The sequence below is a fragment of the Phycodurus eques genome, chromosome 7 (genome assembly GCF_024500275.1).
Source record: "Phycodurus eques isolate BA_2022a chromosome 7, UOR_Pequ_1.1, whole genome shotgun sequence".
NCBI lineage: Eukaryota > Metazoa > Chordata > Actinopteri > Syngnathiformes > Syngnathidae > Phycodurus > Phycodurus eques.
The window spans coordinates 24,466,772-24,481,009 of record NC_084531.1 but is presented as its reverse complement, the minus strand read 5'-3'; the positions used below and the strand labels follow the sequence as shown (position 1 = coordinate 24,481,009).

Here is a 14,238-nt window from a genome sequence, read left to right as displayed (position 1 = left end):
TCACTTACTGAGAATCAAACAATTAAAGCAATTTTGCAAACGCCTCCTTCAATTTCTTGCATTGGTGAAAGGTGTGGCAACTGTCACTCCCTTTCTTATTCCCTGTCCCCACATCTCTTGACGCCTCCCCGTGGACCTCTACCCAGTGTTCTAATTTGGGAAAGGTCATTCAGTGTGCAACCATAAATAAATTACTACAGGGACCAAACAATCCAGTAAGTCAAAGAGAGAGTGAGAGTAAAAGGGGAGAGACGCTGAATGAGGGATGGAGTGGGAGTGACAACGAGAAGGAGGAAGCCTGCTTGGTGTCAGTTATGATGTATAATGCATCAGAATGAGCATACCAGCAGGAAGAAGCAAATGAGAGAGTGCGTTCACAGACACTCTGAAGTGTCAGTCATGTGTGAACAAAAGGCCTTTCGACATAATATAACTGCTAAAACTGAGCTTTCCACTGGTCACAGTTTTGTTGATTTTTTATTTTTTTTATTTTTTCAAATTAATCTGGTATTGTAAGAGTTCAAGTGCAATAGGGGTCACTCATGCTGCAGCTATTACTAGTATATGAAAAACATGGGATGGGTGGCCTGTTAAACTGTCAAGCTGTGACCGTCATTTAGTGGAATTTCTATCTCAGGATTTGAGGTATCAGAATCAGAATCAGAATCAGAATCAGAATCATCTTTATTTGCCAAGTATATCCAAAAAACACACAAGGAATTTGTCTCCGGTAATTGGAGCCGCTCTAGTACGACAACAGACAGTCAATTGACAGAGAACACTTTGAGACATAAAGACATTGACAAAAACAGTCACTGAGCAATAAAGGGTTGCTCGTTATCTGGTAATGCCGGTACAATTTACGTATTTATTTTTTGGACAATTGTGCAATGACTAATCTCGCAATTGTCCAGTGCAATGACCATTGTGCAAAGGGCGCCGAGACTTCAAGCGAGTAGTGCGATAATCTGGGACAATGTTGATTGTGCAAATGTTGCAGATACTCCTCAATCAGTGTGTAAATGGAGCCGATGCTACTCTGGCATGAGTGGCCAGTATTGGTCAACAACAGATATGCAAATAGCGCAGCGTGGCGAGACTACTACAGTGATGTTACTGTAATAGTTGCGTGACAGCACGTTACCCTGGAACCATCCAAACCTACGCTCAGTGATCCTGTCATGTTGATTCAACAACATCAGGTAATGTAATCTGTCATCAAGCATCATAATTAGGATACCTCAATACCTGTAGACAAAGTCATAAACACACTGATCAGGGAAAACCAGATCAGGTCCAACAAGTGAATGAAAGTTACATACTTGTATATACAGAATGTAACGAGCTGACACAGAGGCACTGCGGTGGGAGAGAGGAGTTTTTATGTTTGTCACTGGTTTAACCAAAACAAACATTAACATAGAAAGAAACATAAGTGTTGTTTGTTACCTCCAAGCACCATAGTTCCATCTGAAGACACTATAAATTCTACAGCAAATTCAATATAAACCCTGAAAAGAATACAGATGAAGACAGGTGGGAAATTAATACAGGAACAAAGTAGATTCAGGGGGGGGGGGGGGGAAAGACAATATTTGGCCAAATGTTTAGTAGAGATTGATATACTGTACGTACATCTGAACAGAAATAGTTAACCCTGATCCATTGTGTTGAGGTTGATGGAGAAGCTGCAGCCTATATTGGGGTGGGAGGCAGAGGCATGCCTGACACATACAGGCTCAGCTAAACTCAGCTCTCTTCACCTCACTTTGGGAGCATCGGTTTACCAAAATAATACTGCTGGACCCTGAAAGACTCACACTGTATTGCGAGTATCAGTTGGAACGAGCTATGTCATTGTACTCTATCCTCTCGTGTTGTCAAATGTTTATAAAAATCGAATCTGCTTGACCAATATACAACCAGCAGTGCTTTGCTGCAGCACTTTGCTGCAAGATATCGCCTCAGCACGTTCAGAACACTGCCTGATCAAATACTATAAAGCGTATCTCATAGTACTTGCTGTATTAACATTGATTATTCAAACAAACTAACAAACAATTTAACTAACATCTTCACTTAGATTCAGATTTGGGTTGTGTCTCTAAGGACCACATCTGCAGTGAAAAGGGTAACCGACGTAAAAACCGGAGAGCCACCGAATTGCAATCGTGAAGCTGAGAGAAGACGGAACATCAATCGCAACCATTGCACAAACATAGGCTTCAGCGAGTACAACTATTTTGAATGTCCTGAGGAAGAAAAAAATAAACACTGGTGTACTAAGTAACAGGTTGAACCGGTAGATCAAGAAAACCAACAGCGGTTGACGACAGAAAGGTTTTAAGAGTGACAGAGAGCGCAAGACCCTAAAACAGCTTTTAGTGACATAAGCAACAATCTCCAGAGGGCAGGCGTTAAGGAATCAAAATCAACACCAGAAGATGCAAACTAACTCATATGCAAAAGAAGGTGACGGCCAGGCTCGAATTTGCTACAAATACGGTGACCAGCGTAAAATATTCTGGGGGGAAAAGAGCTATCGACCGATGAGTCAACGCTTGAACTTTCCCAAAGAAATGATCCATCCGTGATCCCAAACAAACAAGCATTTCTGTGAAACTTAATGGAGGTTATGCTTACTGCTTGCTTTTGCTAGCATGGCTTCTTATTGATGTAACTAACATGTGATGCAGCAGTAAAATGAACTCGGAAACAGAAACATTGTGCCTGCCAATTGACAGAAAGATGCAACCAAACTGATTGCCAAAACAACCGAAGGGGCAAGAAGTGGTAGGTATGAGACAGGCCAGGTCAATTCATCGTTTGAGGTCAAATGCAAATGTTTCCACTCTACAACAAAAGTAAAGGGAATGGTATCGCTGTTCCATTCAAAGTGTTGACCGAATCAGACTTAAATCTACCTCCGGATTGTGTGCTTTAAATTGTTGGCGGCAGAGTAATTTTCCAGACTGCGGTGCCGCAATGCAATCTTGAAATGGACAAAAAAACGGTCCAAGGTTTGTGATTCAACGCTTGCTGACACACAAACGAGGAAGACAACGAACGGGTGATTGGGGGAATATCACACCGTGGTTTAATGCGAAGCTTCAGGCACATGTTGCGGCAAAGGTGTTTATTTTCGGAGAGCGGCAAGGATGAAAGCAAGTGTGCCGCCTCTTAGACATCAGTACGTTACTCCATGTGGACAGCTCTCAAAGAAGACTTCAGGAAAGCTGAATGGTGCCGTCCAAGACGTAACCTGGCTTTTTTTCTCTCGGGAGCTTTCAAAGAAACTCTCTCCGTATTGACTTTGATGTTGAAAAAGACCCGACATCACCAAAAGGTAAACCACCTGTGAGCATTACGCGTGTAAAAAAAAACAAAAAACAAAAGCAGGACCCCTAGCAGAACACAGCTGGAAGCAATCTCCAGCAGTAACACTTGCTGCAAGTACACAATATATAAAGAACATCAAACATTGAGTTCACAAACAGCTGCAGAAAATAACCACGGGCGTAAATTCACAGGACATTGGTGCAGCCGTGCATCAATAAATGCATATATAAACAGTACACGCATCAGATACCCCTGCTGGCATTATTTTATTTTATTTTATTTTATTTTATTTTATTTTATTTTATTTTATTTTATTTTATTTTATTTTATTTTATTTTATTTGTCTGACTTGACTGGAAAGTAAACCAAAGAGCAGATCAGAAGATGGAAACAAAGAGACAGAGAAAAAAGAGCCTCTGGGGCGTATTGCTGAGTGTGTGCATGCATATGTGCACGTCCGTGTGTGTGTGTGTGTGTGTGTGTGTGTGTGTGTGTGTGTGTGTGTGTGTAACACAAGGCTGCTGGGGAGTGGTGTCCGTGGAAAGTCATCAGAAAGGGTAATTGATGACAAAAGATGAAAAACAAGATGGGAAGTGACATGCTGACAGATCCAAAAAGCTTCAGTGTGTGTGTTAAAAAGGTGAATAAATGTAATGAATAATTAATTTAAAATAAGCACAATTTTGGGGAGTTAAAGAGAAGCTACAACGAGGCAAGGAGGACATTTGTGGGATCAAATCGTTGTTTAAACCGCGGCTGTTAAAGATGGGGATAAAACTGACGCTTTATAGTGCAAACTTGAATCCCTATTTTAATTGTGACTTGAGCGAGTTGATTTTGATTTGCACCCAATCGGAATATACCTTTAGGCTCACAATTCAAGGTTGTCGACACTTGGTTCGTTAAAACTACAAGAACAAAGTATTTTGGGGCTTTGGAAAATGTTGGTTGCCCCTTGATATGTACTTAGCATCTCACAGGGCTGCTGCTTCAACAGCCAATCAAACTGATGAAGTACTACCTGAAGGCAAATTCAATTAAAATCAACTTTTTAGGCCTTGTATGAGATAAGGTGTACATATGGTTTGTGGATGCACTGCGTCTATGAATGACGACTTCCTTCGCATTCATATGTAGCCTGGGGCCGCAGTGCGTTCCTTTGCGATAACAAGCAAGCGTCAAGGACAACTTTTGTGCGGCTGTTTGGGAGCAGGGGTTTATGGGCTCTTTGTCACAGTGTGTGCTGAAATGTCCTCCACTAGAATCGGTTCTCTCCATGGACAGTGGGCGATTCAGGGGTGGAAACGGCTCAACAAAGTAAAAGTGATCAATTTTCCTGATTTAAAAAATAAATAAATAAATAAACAGTTGTTCACCGGGTTTTTTTATAGTCTCATTGAAATGCATGAAAGGCAAGCCTCAGTAACAGATTGGATGCACAGACAACAGTACACCTAACATTTAATACAAATGCAAAATGCAGCCAACAAACATAATGGGGGGGTATGAGACTTTTATGTGGTTTCAGCTAAAGGCCCATTTATGGTCCATATTCATATGCAAAACATGTTCAATAACGTGTAATAACTACTGTGACAAAAATATTTTTGCTGTTATCCCAATGCAGGATGGTCTTCAGATGTAAACGAGGACTAAACAGTTGGTCAATGTACGGGTCTATTCCTGTAAATTCCAACAGTCCAACATTGAAAATGTAATTATTTTGCAACACTTGTCTTTTCCTGATTTGTCAAAACTAAAACATCTTGCAACATCTTGACACTTAATTCGATTCTTTATGGCTCAAGTGACAGTAGTTCACTAAGTCTGCAGGAAAAAAGAAAGGAAGAAAACAACGTGCTCGAAGCCTGGACTTTCGCCATACACTTTGAAGAAACTCACTATCGTATCCACACAATCGCCGAAACGTTTCACAACACGGATTGGAAGATGAATGGACAAGCGGATCAAAAGAGCAAAACATTTCATTAGGACCGCTTTAGTATGCCCATCAGTCGGGTAACCTGTGACACTATCAGTTGCCAGGCACCCTTCTCTTTGGATGAAACACCTGCCCTTTATGTATCAGACCATCTCTGCAACCTACTCTTTGGATGAAACACCTGCCCTTCATTTGTCAAACTATCCCAGCAACCTCTTTCTGTCATGGCCGTCAGCCTCCTCGTGTCTGGCTGCTGGGATTTCATAGTCGGAAATTGGAAACGTCGGAAGGGAGAAATGACGAGCAAGATGGATGGTTGAAATGAGCGGCAAATAAGGTGATCAACAGATGTGGGATTTTACAAAGGGAGTCAGGGTAATCAATAAGAGCGCAACGTTGCGCAATATGGGGAAATTATTACATAACAAGAAATGCCTTTGGTGCATTTTTTATCTGTTTAAGGAATGTTTACGCGTTTTGTAACTAAGCATAACAATGCTCCTCAATGTCCTGAATGCCACCGTTACAGCCTGTCAATTAGCTTTATCTCTGTGTGGTGGTGCAGTCGATAAGAAAAAGCCCAGCCGTCAGGGCAAGAGGGACTGAGACACAAAAACACATTCTGCATTCTGCCTGAAGATACGCAACAAGAAAATAGGACGACAACTTTGGTCACATCATATTAAACTATGTCGCTTAGCAAGTGTAAGAGAAAAATGCAAGCTCAAAAGATAAATGAAAGTAATGACAGCAATGCAAACTGCGCGTACACTGACTACAATATGTGAACATGCCAGTGCTGTAAAAGTAGGGTGGAAATAAACATGAAAATATATGTCACCTATCTACACGTGACTATAAAACACATTGGTTTGGGGTTTTAGGGCCCGTTTGATTGAAATGAAATATTGCTCTTTTGATAGTGGCTGTCATTTTAATCTCCCGCTTCTTATCAGAGACCGCTTCAATGAATATTAATTGTGGAACGCAACTGGCAGAGTCTCTCAACAGCGGACCAGACAAGTGTGTGACATGAAAAAGACTTTGACCCTCTCAGCTTTCCAGACTGAAATAACTTTGCATCTGTTCAAAGAACAACACATAGCAACGTCTAGCAATGAGGCATTGTCACACAAATTAACACACGCACACTTTTTTTTTTTTTTGCACTTTAATTAAATAAACTATATTGGCAGAGATTGTATACTATACATTTGTGTGTTGGTCCATGGCCTATTGTCATTGTATTTTACATCAACATTTCATTTATATTTGTAATTATTCACATTTTATTACCTTAAGATGTTCATGCAGCAAACAGTTTGTGCACTTACAATCTTAAATAATGTTCAGTTTTTGAATAAAGGGATGAAATTTTAACATTGGTTTTTTTTATACGATTTTATCCATTAATCGTAAAAACAAATAGATTGAATACTCGTTAGTTGAAGCCCTACCGTGGTTATTTAAAATCATTTCATCCAAAGCAGGAGAATGAGACATACAACTGCTTATCAAAGATCCCATGCAGTACATGAAAAAGAAAATGCTTGATGCCATTTACATTGTTACAAAATCCAAGTTCCACATGCCAATCACAGCAAATTAACCAGCAAAAAAGACTAGCTGCCGTTGGTGACAAAATGTTCCCCCAAAGTCATTCAGACGCAAAGGCGCAGCTGATCATTTGATTACTGAGAGAAACGGTACTGTTGTACTCCACAAGCATACACGTGTCGGAGGCGTGCACTTAAACAAACGTTTGTGTGTGCGCGTGTGTCAACAGTCCATCGAGATAAGAAAGCTGACCGGAGCTTCTGGAGTCAACGCTTGGGCCCCTGGAAGCTGTCAACATCATTTCCTGGTGAAATCTCCAGACGTACGCACGCACATACGCACAGACACACACGGAACGGATTATTGATCTGTTTTAGTCCCTTGTTATAACGTCATAACTGTATGGGTTTTTACTTTTTCCTAACCTTCCCTCTTGGCTAAACACAGCAATGCATCTTCCAATATTTGAAGTCCAACTGTAACTGGAGCTTCGTTCCTCAGACGAGGTCCACTTTACGAGATAGTAATTTTGTGCTGGGCTAGTGGTTTCTATGATCGTGTTGAATCCACAGTAGAAACCTCCGAGTTCAAATAAACACAGTTTAGAAGGTAACAAACACAAATATAGTACGCAAATGACCAGGACGATGCTACATTTATTTTGTGTGTGACATTTACTTCAATGAATTCATACATAAGGAGGAGTGCCACTTGAATGTACGAAACGGATTCAACAGCAAGTCTGGCCTTTGTCAGGTATTAAATGCATTTTTGTGTTTCTGGAAGGTGAAAAAAAATATAATAATTCATGTGACGCCATGGTTATTATAAAATGTTCTTTTAAAAGGATGTACGGTAGGTGGCAATGTCATATGCGGTATAATATTTATCCAAGGACCAACCTGAGACTGGGAAAACACTATATATATATATATATAGTGTTTTTTTTTTGCTTATGGTCCACTTGAAAGAGGACCATAAGCACAGCGATTGATCTGGACTCCCATCAAGGAGAAATAAAAACATTTAGCCAGAAATAATGGGAAAATTGCAGTTCAATTTGACTTTAGCAGATTGTTGGGCATCCATCTTTTCCCCTGAGTTTAACATTCCCAACCAAACTAAATTTTGGAAATCAAATGTAATGCAGAGAAATCAAAAATGTAACATGCACTTAACTATCAAAACTACAATAGTAAAGTGTTCAGTCCTGCAGTTCAGTGCTTTATGAATGAGCTTTATAGCATACTTAATAATCCTGAATAAACTCCAATTTATTCCTGTAAATTAGACTTTTTCCCTCCAGAAACACTTGTGTATTTGCAGATGGGAGAGGGAAAATGCTCATTTGAATTCTATCGACAGCCGAAATCCCTAAATTAACAAAATTCAGACTGCTGAATATGTTTGTGGCTTGGATTGTTTGTTTTCAAAACTCTGTGGGAGTTCGAGTTGACTTTTAGTGGGTGTTTGGAGCTGCATTCAAAGCAGTCTGGAGCATGCAGTGAGCAGTTTGGCAACATGCACAAAGCACCACCTGCAGGTAAGCCTGGTGGTGGCATATTTCTTCATTGTCAATGCCGTCAAAGTTGTGGAGACCAGTGTCAAAGGTTTTCGATTTCTTGTACCGCAGGTGGCCTCGTCTGTCTCAATTCGACTGCCACCCAATGCTCAAATCATGTAATCTGAAGGGAAAAGTTCATTAAGAGTTGGGTCTGTGCCTTACTTGACAAATCGCCCAAATTAACTTCAATAGTTTTAAAAATCATGCTTCGCCTTAACCCTATTGGGCATGGACTTCGCCAGAGCTTCGCAGGTTGCCACTGGACTCCTCTTCCACTCCTCCGTGACAACATCATGGAGCTGGTGGATGTTTAGCCCTTGCGCATCTCTGCCCTCCGTTTGAAGATCCCCCACAGATGCCCAATAGAATTTGGCAGAGCACCTCGGATTGACTATTGATTCCTGGGCCATCTTTACGGAGAGCAACAATTGTTTGGTTTTTTTTTCAGCTCCTGAGAGAATTCTCTGCCATGAGGTGCTACATTGAATTTCCAGTGACCAGTATGAGAGTGTGAGAGCGATAAGACCAAATCTAACGCACCTGCTCCCCATTCACACCTGAGACCTAATAACACTAACAAGTCACATGATAGCGGGGAAATGACAAATTGGGCCACATTTGGACATTTTCACTTAAGGGTGTACTCACTTTTGTTGCAAGCAGTTTAGACATCAACGGCTCTATGTTGAGTTATTTTGAGAGTACAGTAAATGTACACAAGCTGTACACTGAATACTTTACATTGTAGCAAAGTATAATTTTTCCCCCCAGTTTTGGCCCATGGAAAGATATAATATTACATAAATATTTACAAAAATGGAAGGAATGTACTCAACACAGACTTCCAGTATGGACCGCATCTGCTCCCTTCATTTAGTGGAAGTGGAGAGTCCCAAGATGTTTTAATTACGGCAGGACCAACAAAATCATCTTGGATAGGGACTTCAATCTTTTTTCACTGATTCATGCAGGTCAAAACAGGGGGAGGCTAAATTAGCCATTAAACTATGACTTACTGTTTGTTGATCTGGATCAATCCAATGCTTCGCTAACTTTTAACCTCTCGCTGTAAAACGAACTTAAAAGGACTTAAATATCATTCATAGGAAGCCGTTGTTATATTAGCACAAACTAAGAACAACAAACATGCAAAATGCAGTAATGCAGTAAGAAGTAGAAGATTCCGGTGGCAAAGTTCTCAAATAACAGTCTTTAGTCAAGTATTTTCATGAAATACTTCGCTGACTGTTTTTTTTTTTTTTTTTTGCTCTCATTATGATTATTGGTGAAATGGGACGTGCACAGTTTTCGCTCACCAGACGTGCGAAAACACTCAAACACCCTGGGGTTTCTCTTTGCCCTTTCTTCCACTTACAGTATCTGCCTCTTCCGGCTCTGTCACTTTTCTCCCTCTGAATATTTTAGTATCGATGAGGCCATTACTGATGATAACACACCAATGTCAGCATCTTTTCTTCTGCTGTCAAATAGACACACAAAGTAGTAGTCGTGTATGCCCGCTCATCTGGAGTCAGGTTACGACTGCTGCTGTTGTGTACTTTCAATGCATTCATGCACGTGTGTGTGTTTGGGAGGCGGGACTATTGAGGGGCGGGCGACTTTCTGGCACTAATCCAGTAAATAATGAAATTTTAGAATGGCTTTTACATACACGCATGATGACATGACATCAGTTGGCTACAGAGATGACGGAAAATGGCCACACACATATTTGAATTGAACTCAAGTACCAACTGCTAATAACAAAAGGGAGACACATGCACAGACCGAAAGTGTGCGTTGGATTCCTGGAATTTCAGCATGACGTAAATATGTGTGATGAATAATTGTCTCTCGACTCAACAATCAATGAATATTGTAACAAACCTTTAGGACCGTATGGTAATTCAGGCCAACTATTACAACAGCGAGTACTTGCATGGCTGAAAAACAGAACATGCTTTTAACGGGGCCGTGTTTCTCCATACCATATGCATCTCATGAAATATTCAAACGGCATAGAGGATAAGCTGCTGGGATTCCCAACATAGTGCTTACGTAACATTGACTCTTAAGTAGCACGACCGCATCACTCCTTGTGACCTTCAGTGTCCGATAGTCAAAGCAACTCATTCTCACAGGGAGCAGGTAAGATCAGCGACTGAAACTAATTGTAATGTCAGACCTGGCACATTTCATTATTCCTCAGGAAGTCTGCTCAGTGGGGTGGGGAGTTTGGTGCCGAAACTTGATATTGAACAACCCCAAAATGTGTGTGCAAAACTAGGGCAGCTCCAAGAAAACACCAGGGGTAATTGAAAAATCCTTGAATAGAGACATCAAACCACGTTATGAGGAAGCCTCATAAGCATACAGTATTTACAGAATGTGAAAGGCGTTTGATCAGCCTCACGCTTTGATCGCGACAGCTCACCTGAATCACAGCAGATGCCTCCATTCATTTTGGAACAGGTGTTTCACAGGAGAATCTCAAGCAGCAGAAATAGCATTTGCCAACAGAGGAGCTTTATTTCAACATTATGTTAAACACATTGCCTTGACACTGTGAACATGTGCCTCTGAGGAAGAACAGGCCAACGTAACACAAATGTAAAAAAATTAACTTGTTCTCAACAATGACAGTCAACATCAACCACTCTGAAAATGACAAAACAAAATGGGGAGCGAAAATGGATCCACTCCTTGGGTCCACCATTCCAATACTGGGCCCTTTGATCTTTGAGGACCACTCGAACTCTAACTGTCTAACTCACGTTAAGCAGTGCAGGAATTAGAGAGATAACATTTTGTTTGTTTGTGGCATTGCACATGACTATCACACATTAGCACATGACTGCATGAAAAAAAAAATGAGTGCAGTCACAAGCTCAGAGATCTTATAACAGCCATGGACTTTAAAATTGGAGCCAGAAGCGAGGTAGCAGAAGCCACACATTGCAACTCCGAAAAAGATAGAATATTAGTCAAAGGTCCTGTATTTTGGCCATTTAAACCTTCATAGCGTGACTCTCTAACATGGACTTATGTAAACTTAGTAGAAAAGCATCAATTTCATTTCAAAAAACAACTCGGTTTTGTCATACCAGTGTCCAGAAAAGAATAACTTTATAATTTCAGTTAACTTGAGGGCTAATAACTTCTTCAGTTAATTTATTGACCCTGACAAAAACAATTCGCAGCTGTACTTTAAAAGTGATGCAACTACACCATAACCCCCCCCCCCCCCCCACACACACACACACACACACACACACACAAATGTACTGTTGAACTTTTGCTTTAAATACACTGCGTCCAACAATTGCAACTTTAATGTAAGTTAGTATATATTGCACTTTAAAGGGAGTCAGGGCATAAATCCTCCAATTGTAACTCCGGACTCCTACTGAAACCTATTTTGCTACTGAGATTAGAAACCTTATATGTAGAATATTGGACCACTGTTAAAGACCCTCAAAAGTGAAAATATATATATATATATTTTGTTTTTACAAAATTTCACACACCACAGAGAAGAGTGTTAACAAGCCTCCCAAATTTTATCACCAAGTACTGTTATATAAAATGTGCTTAAATTGCATGCCCCTTTAATAACAACGGCAACACATTGAGAGAATTGTTTGATGTCGTCAGCGACAAGAGTTATTTGTTGCAATTGCCTTTATTTTGTGCCAGCCTCAAAACCATAAGCTTCCGGTGTTAATTAAATAAATAAATAATCTGTTTTATCTAAAAACCCCAAATAAGGTGTTTTTTTGTTTTTTTGTTTTTTTTTTAGTTAGTGGGCATTTTTTAGTTACCTGTTTCACAATATCAAAAAAGCTATGGGAGCACTTTGTTTTGAGAGCGTAAAAGTCGTCTCAGCGCTAGCACTTAAACAACAATAATAATTTAAAAAAAAATCTCAGTATGTGCACTACAAGTTAATGAAAGGGGAACTGTTCTGTGTGCGGATACATTTTTTTTTTTTTTTTTTTTTTAGATAAGGCAAAGTATCAAATTGGGTATCATATATAATTTAGGGTAAAAAAAATATATAAATTCTACTATAAAATATGTGCAGGACTTTTACCTGCGTTTTCTCACATGTGCATCAGTACTTTTATTGAAGTATTGTCCACTGTTTTGCCACCTCGGTAACAGAAGCCCAACTGAGATTTAAAACCAACATATGGTTGATAGTAATATTGAACGACTCTTAAGAACCTGAAGGGCTCACGGGAGTGATAAAGTCACATCCCGGGGGGGATAGAGCGTGATGTGCAAGGGCTCATTGGGCTAAACAGCTGCCCTCCCGGCTCTCACGGTGCTGCCGTCAAAGGGGGGATAATGAGCAGCAAGCGGCAGGTCCAACTCAACACTCCACCTGCACCGCAAGGGGCCCACAAGGGGCCACGTGCCTCCCATCGGGCCACCGGCGACACACAAACACACGCACCGCAGTGGCTGACTTACATGTCGGCGGATGGCGGATGGCTACGGCAGAGCAGCGCGTGTCCGCACGCTTGTCCCATGGCGCATCCTGCCTCGCCACCCCGCTTGACCCAAACCAGCTGCAGAGTCGTGGACGGGGGAAGAAGAACAGGATGGATGCAGGGACGATGGGCGAAGAGCGGATGGGTGTGTTTGCGTGTCGTCCTCGCTTTACCGCCGGTGTCTACACCTCTTTTCGGAGGTGGGGGCTGCCGTCTCTCGAGCGAGGGGCTCAGAGGATTGGTCGAGACCCGGTAACTGATACTGGAACGCTTGTGCACGAAGACATCGTGAGGCAGAGAGAGAGAGAGAGAGAGAGAGAGAGACGTTCACAGCCCGATGGACGCATCAACAACTCACCACTCGACTGTCAATTCAGAGACACTCACTTGTGTTGGAATCAAAACAAGCGGACGAGCTTCCCCTCACGCTCATTCTTGCGTGGAACTGAAAACTGTGACAATGCCGACCTTCTTGAATCCCCGAATACACAAATGTTAATCGGGACTTGAACGTCTCCTGCTTGTCGCAGTCGTCTTATCGGCTCGTGCCGGCAGCTTTTCATTGAAGCACATGTTGCACTTGACTCACACTTGAGCACGTGTCGTGTCAATTATGTGGTTCAAAGGTACAACACTCGGGGTCCTTTTTATGGTCTCTGCAACGCACACTTAACAACAAAGCTTCATTCTGCCTTCTAAACACTGCATTGGAAAAGAAACTTGTCACGCTGGCATACGCATTTTCCTATTGTTGCACTTTTTATGGTCGTTAAGAACAATAAAGAAACCATATTGCTCCAAAATAGCCTATGAAAACATTTGTAGCAGGGCAGTATATATATATTTTTTTTAAAAACATAACTACACTATGCTTGTTCCAAGTTCATTTCTGAAGCACGTTATTGAGAATCCGAACATTAACATAACTGCATGAAGAAGAACGGAGAAAGTAAAATTTGCTATTGCTCCATCTGAAGAGCCCGAGATCAGCTGGAAATTGCACTCACGTTGGCTCAAATGAGTTTGATTATGTAAAAGCATATCCAGGGGCGGTTCTGGGGTGGTGGTGGTGGTGGTGGTGGAGGGGGGGGGGGGCAGTGTCTCCCCCCTCCCTCCCAGGTTTGCTTCACACGAGCGGCAAAAATAAAAAAAATATTCAACCAACAAGTAGTTTTGGGACTGCTCTTGTTTGGCAGAATGATCAGTGGTAAGTGGGAATGTACTGCATAACTGCGGCATGAGAAATATATATTTGATTTTATTTACACAGAACAGTTTTAAAAAAAAAAAAAAAAAAAAAACTATAGTATATAATATGATGTAGGTAATGCATGTTGTGC

The 14,238-nt window shown here is 41.1% G+C and overlaps 1 protein-coding gene across 1 annotated transcript in view; it reads right to left on the bottom strand.

The window, feature by feature from the left end:
- LOC133404987 (cGMP-dependent 3',5'-cyclic phosphodiesterase) overlaps positions 1–13,014 on the bottom strand; it is a 144,108-nt gene extending 131,094 nt beyond the window's left edge. Inside the window, exon 1 of the mRNA XM_061681555.1 lies at positions 12,879–13,014. Coding sequence (XP_061537539.1) covers positions 12,879–12,937 — 59 coding nt within the window. The 5' untranslated portion in view covers positions 12,938–13,014. The remainder of the gene's footprint in view (positions 1–12,878) is intronic.
- Between the last annotated feature and the right edge of the window lie 1,224 nt (positions 13,015–14,238).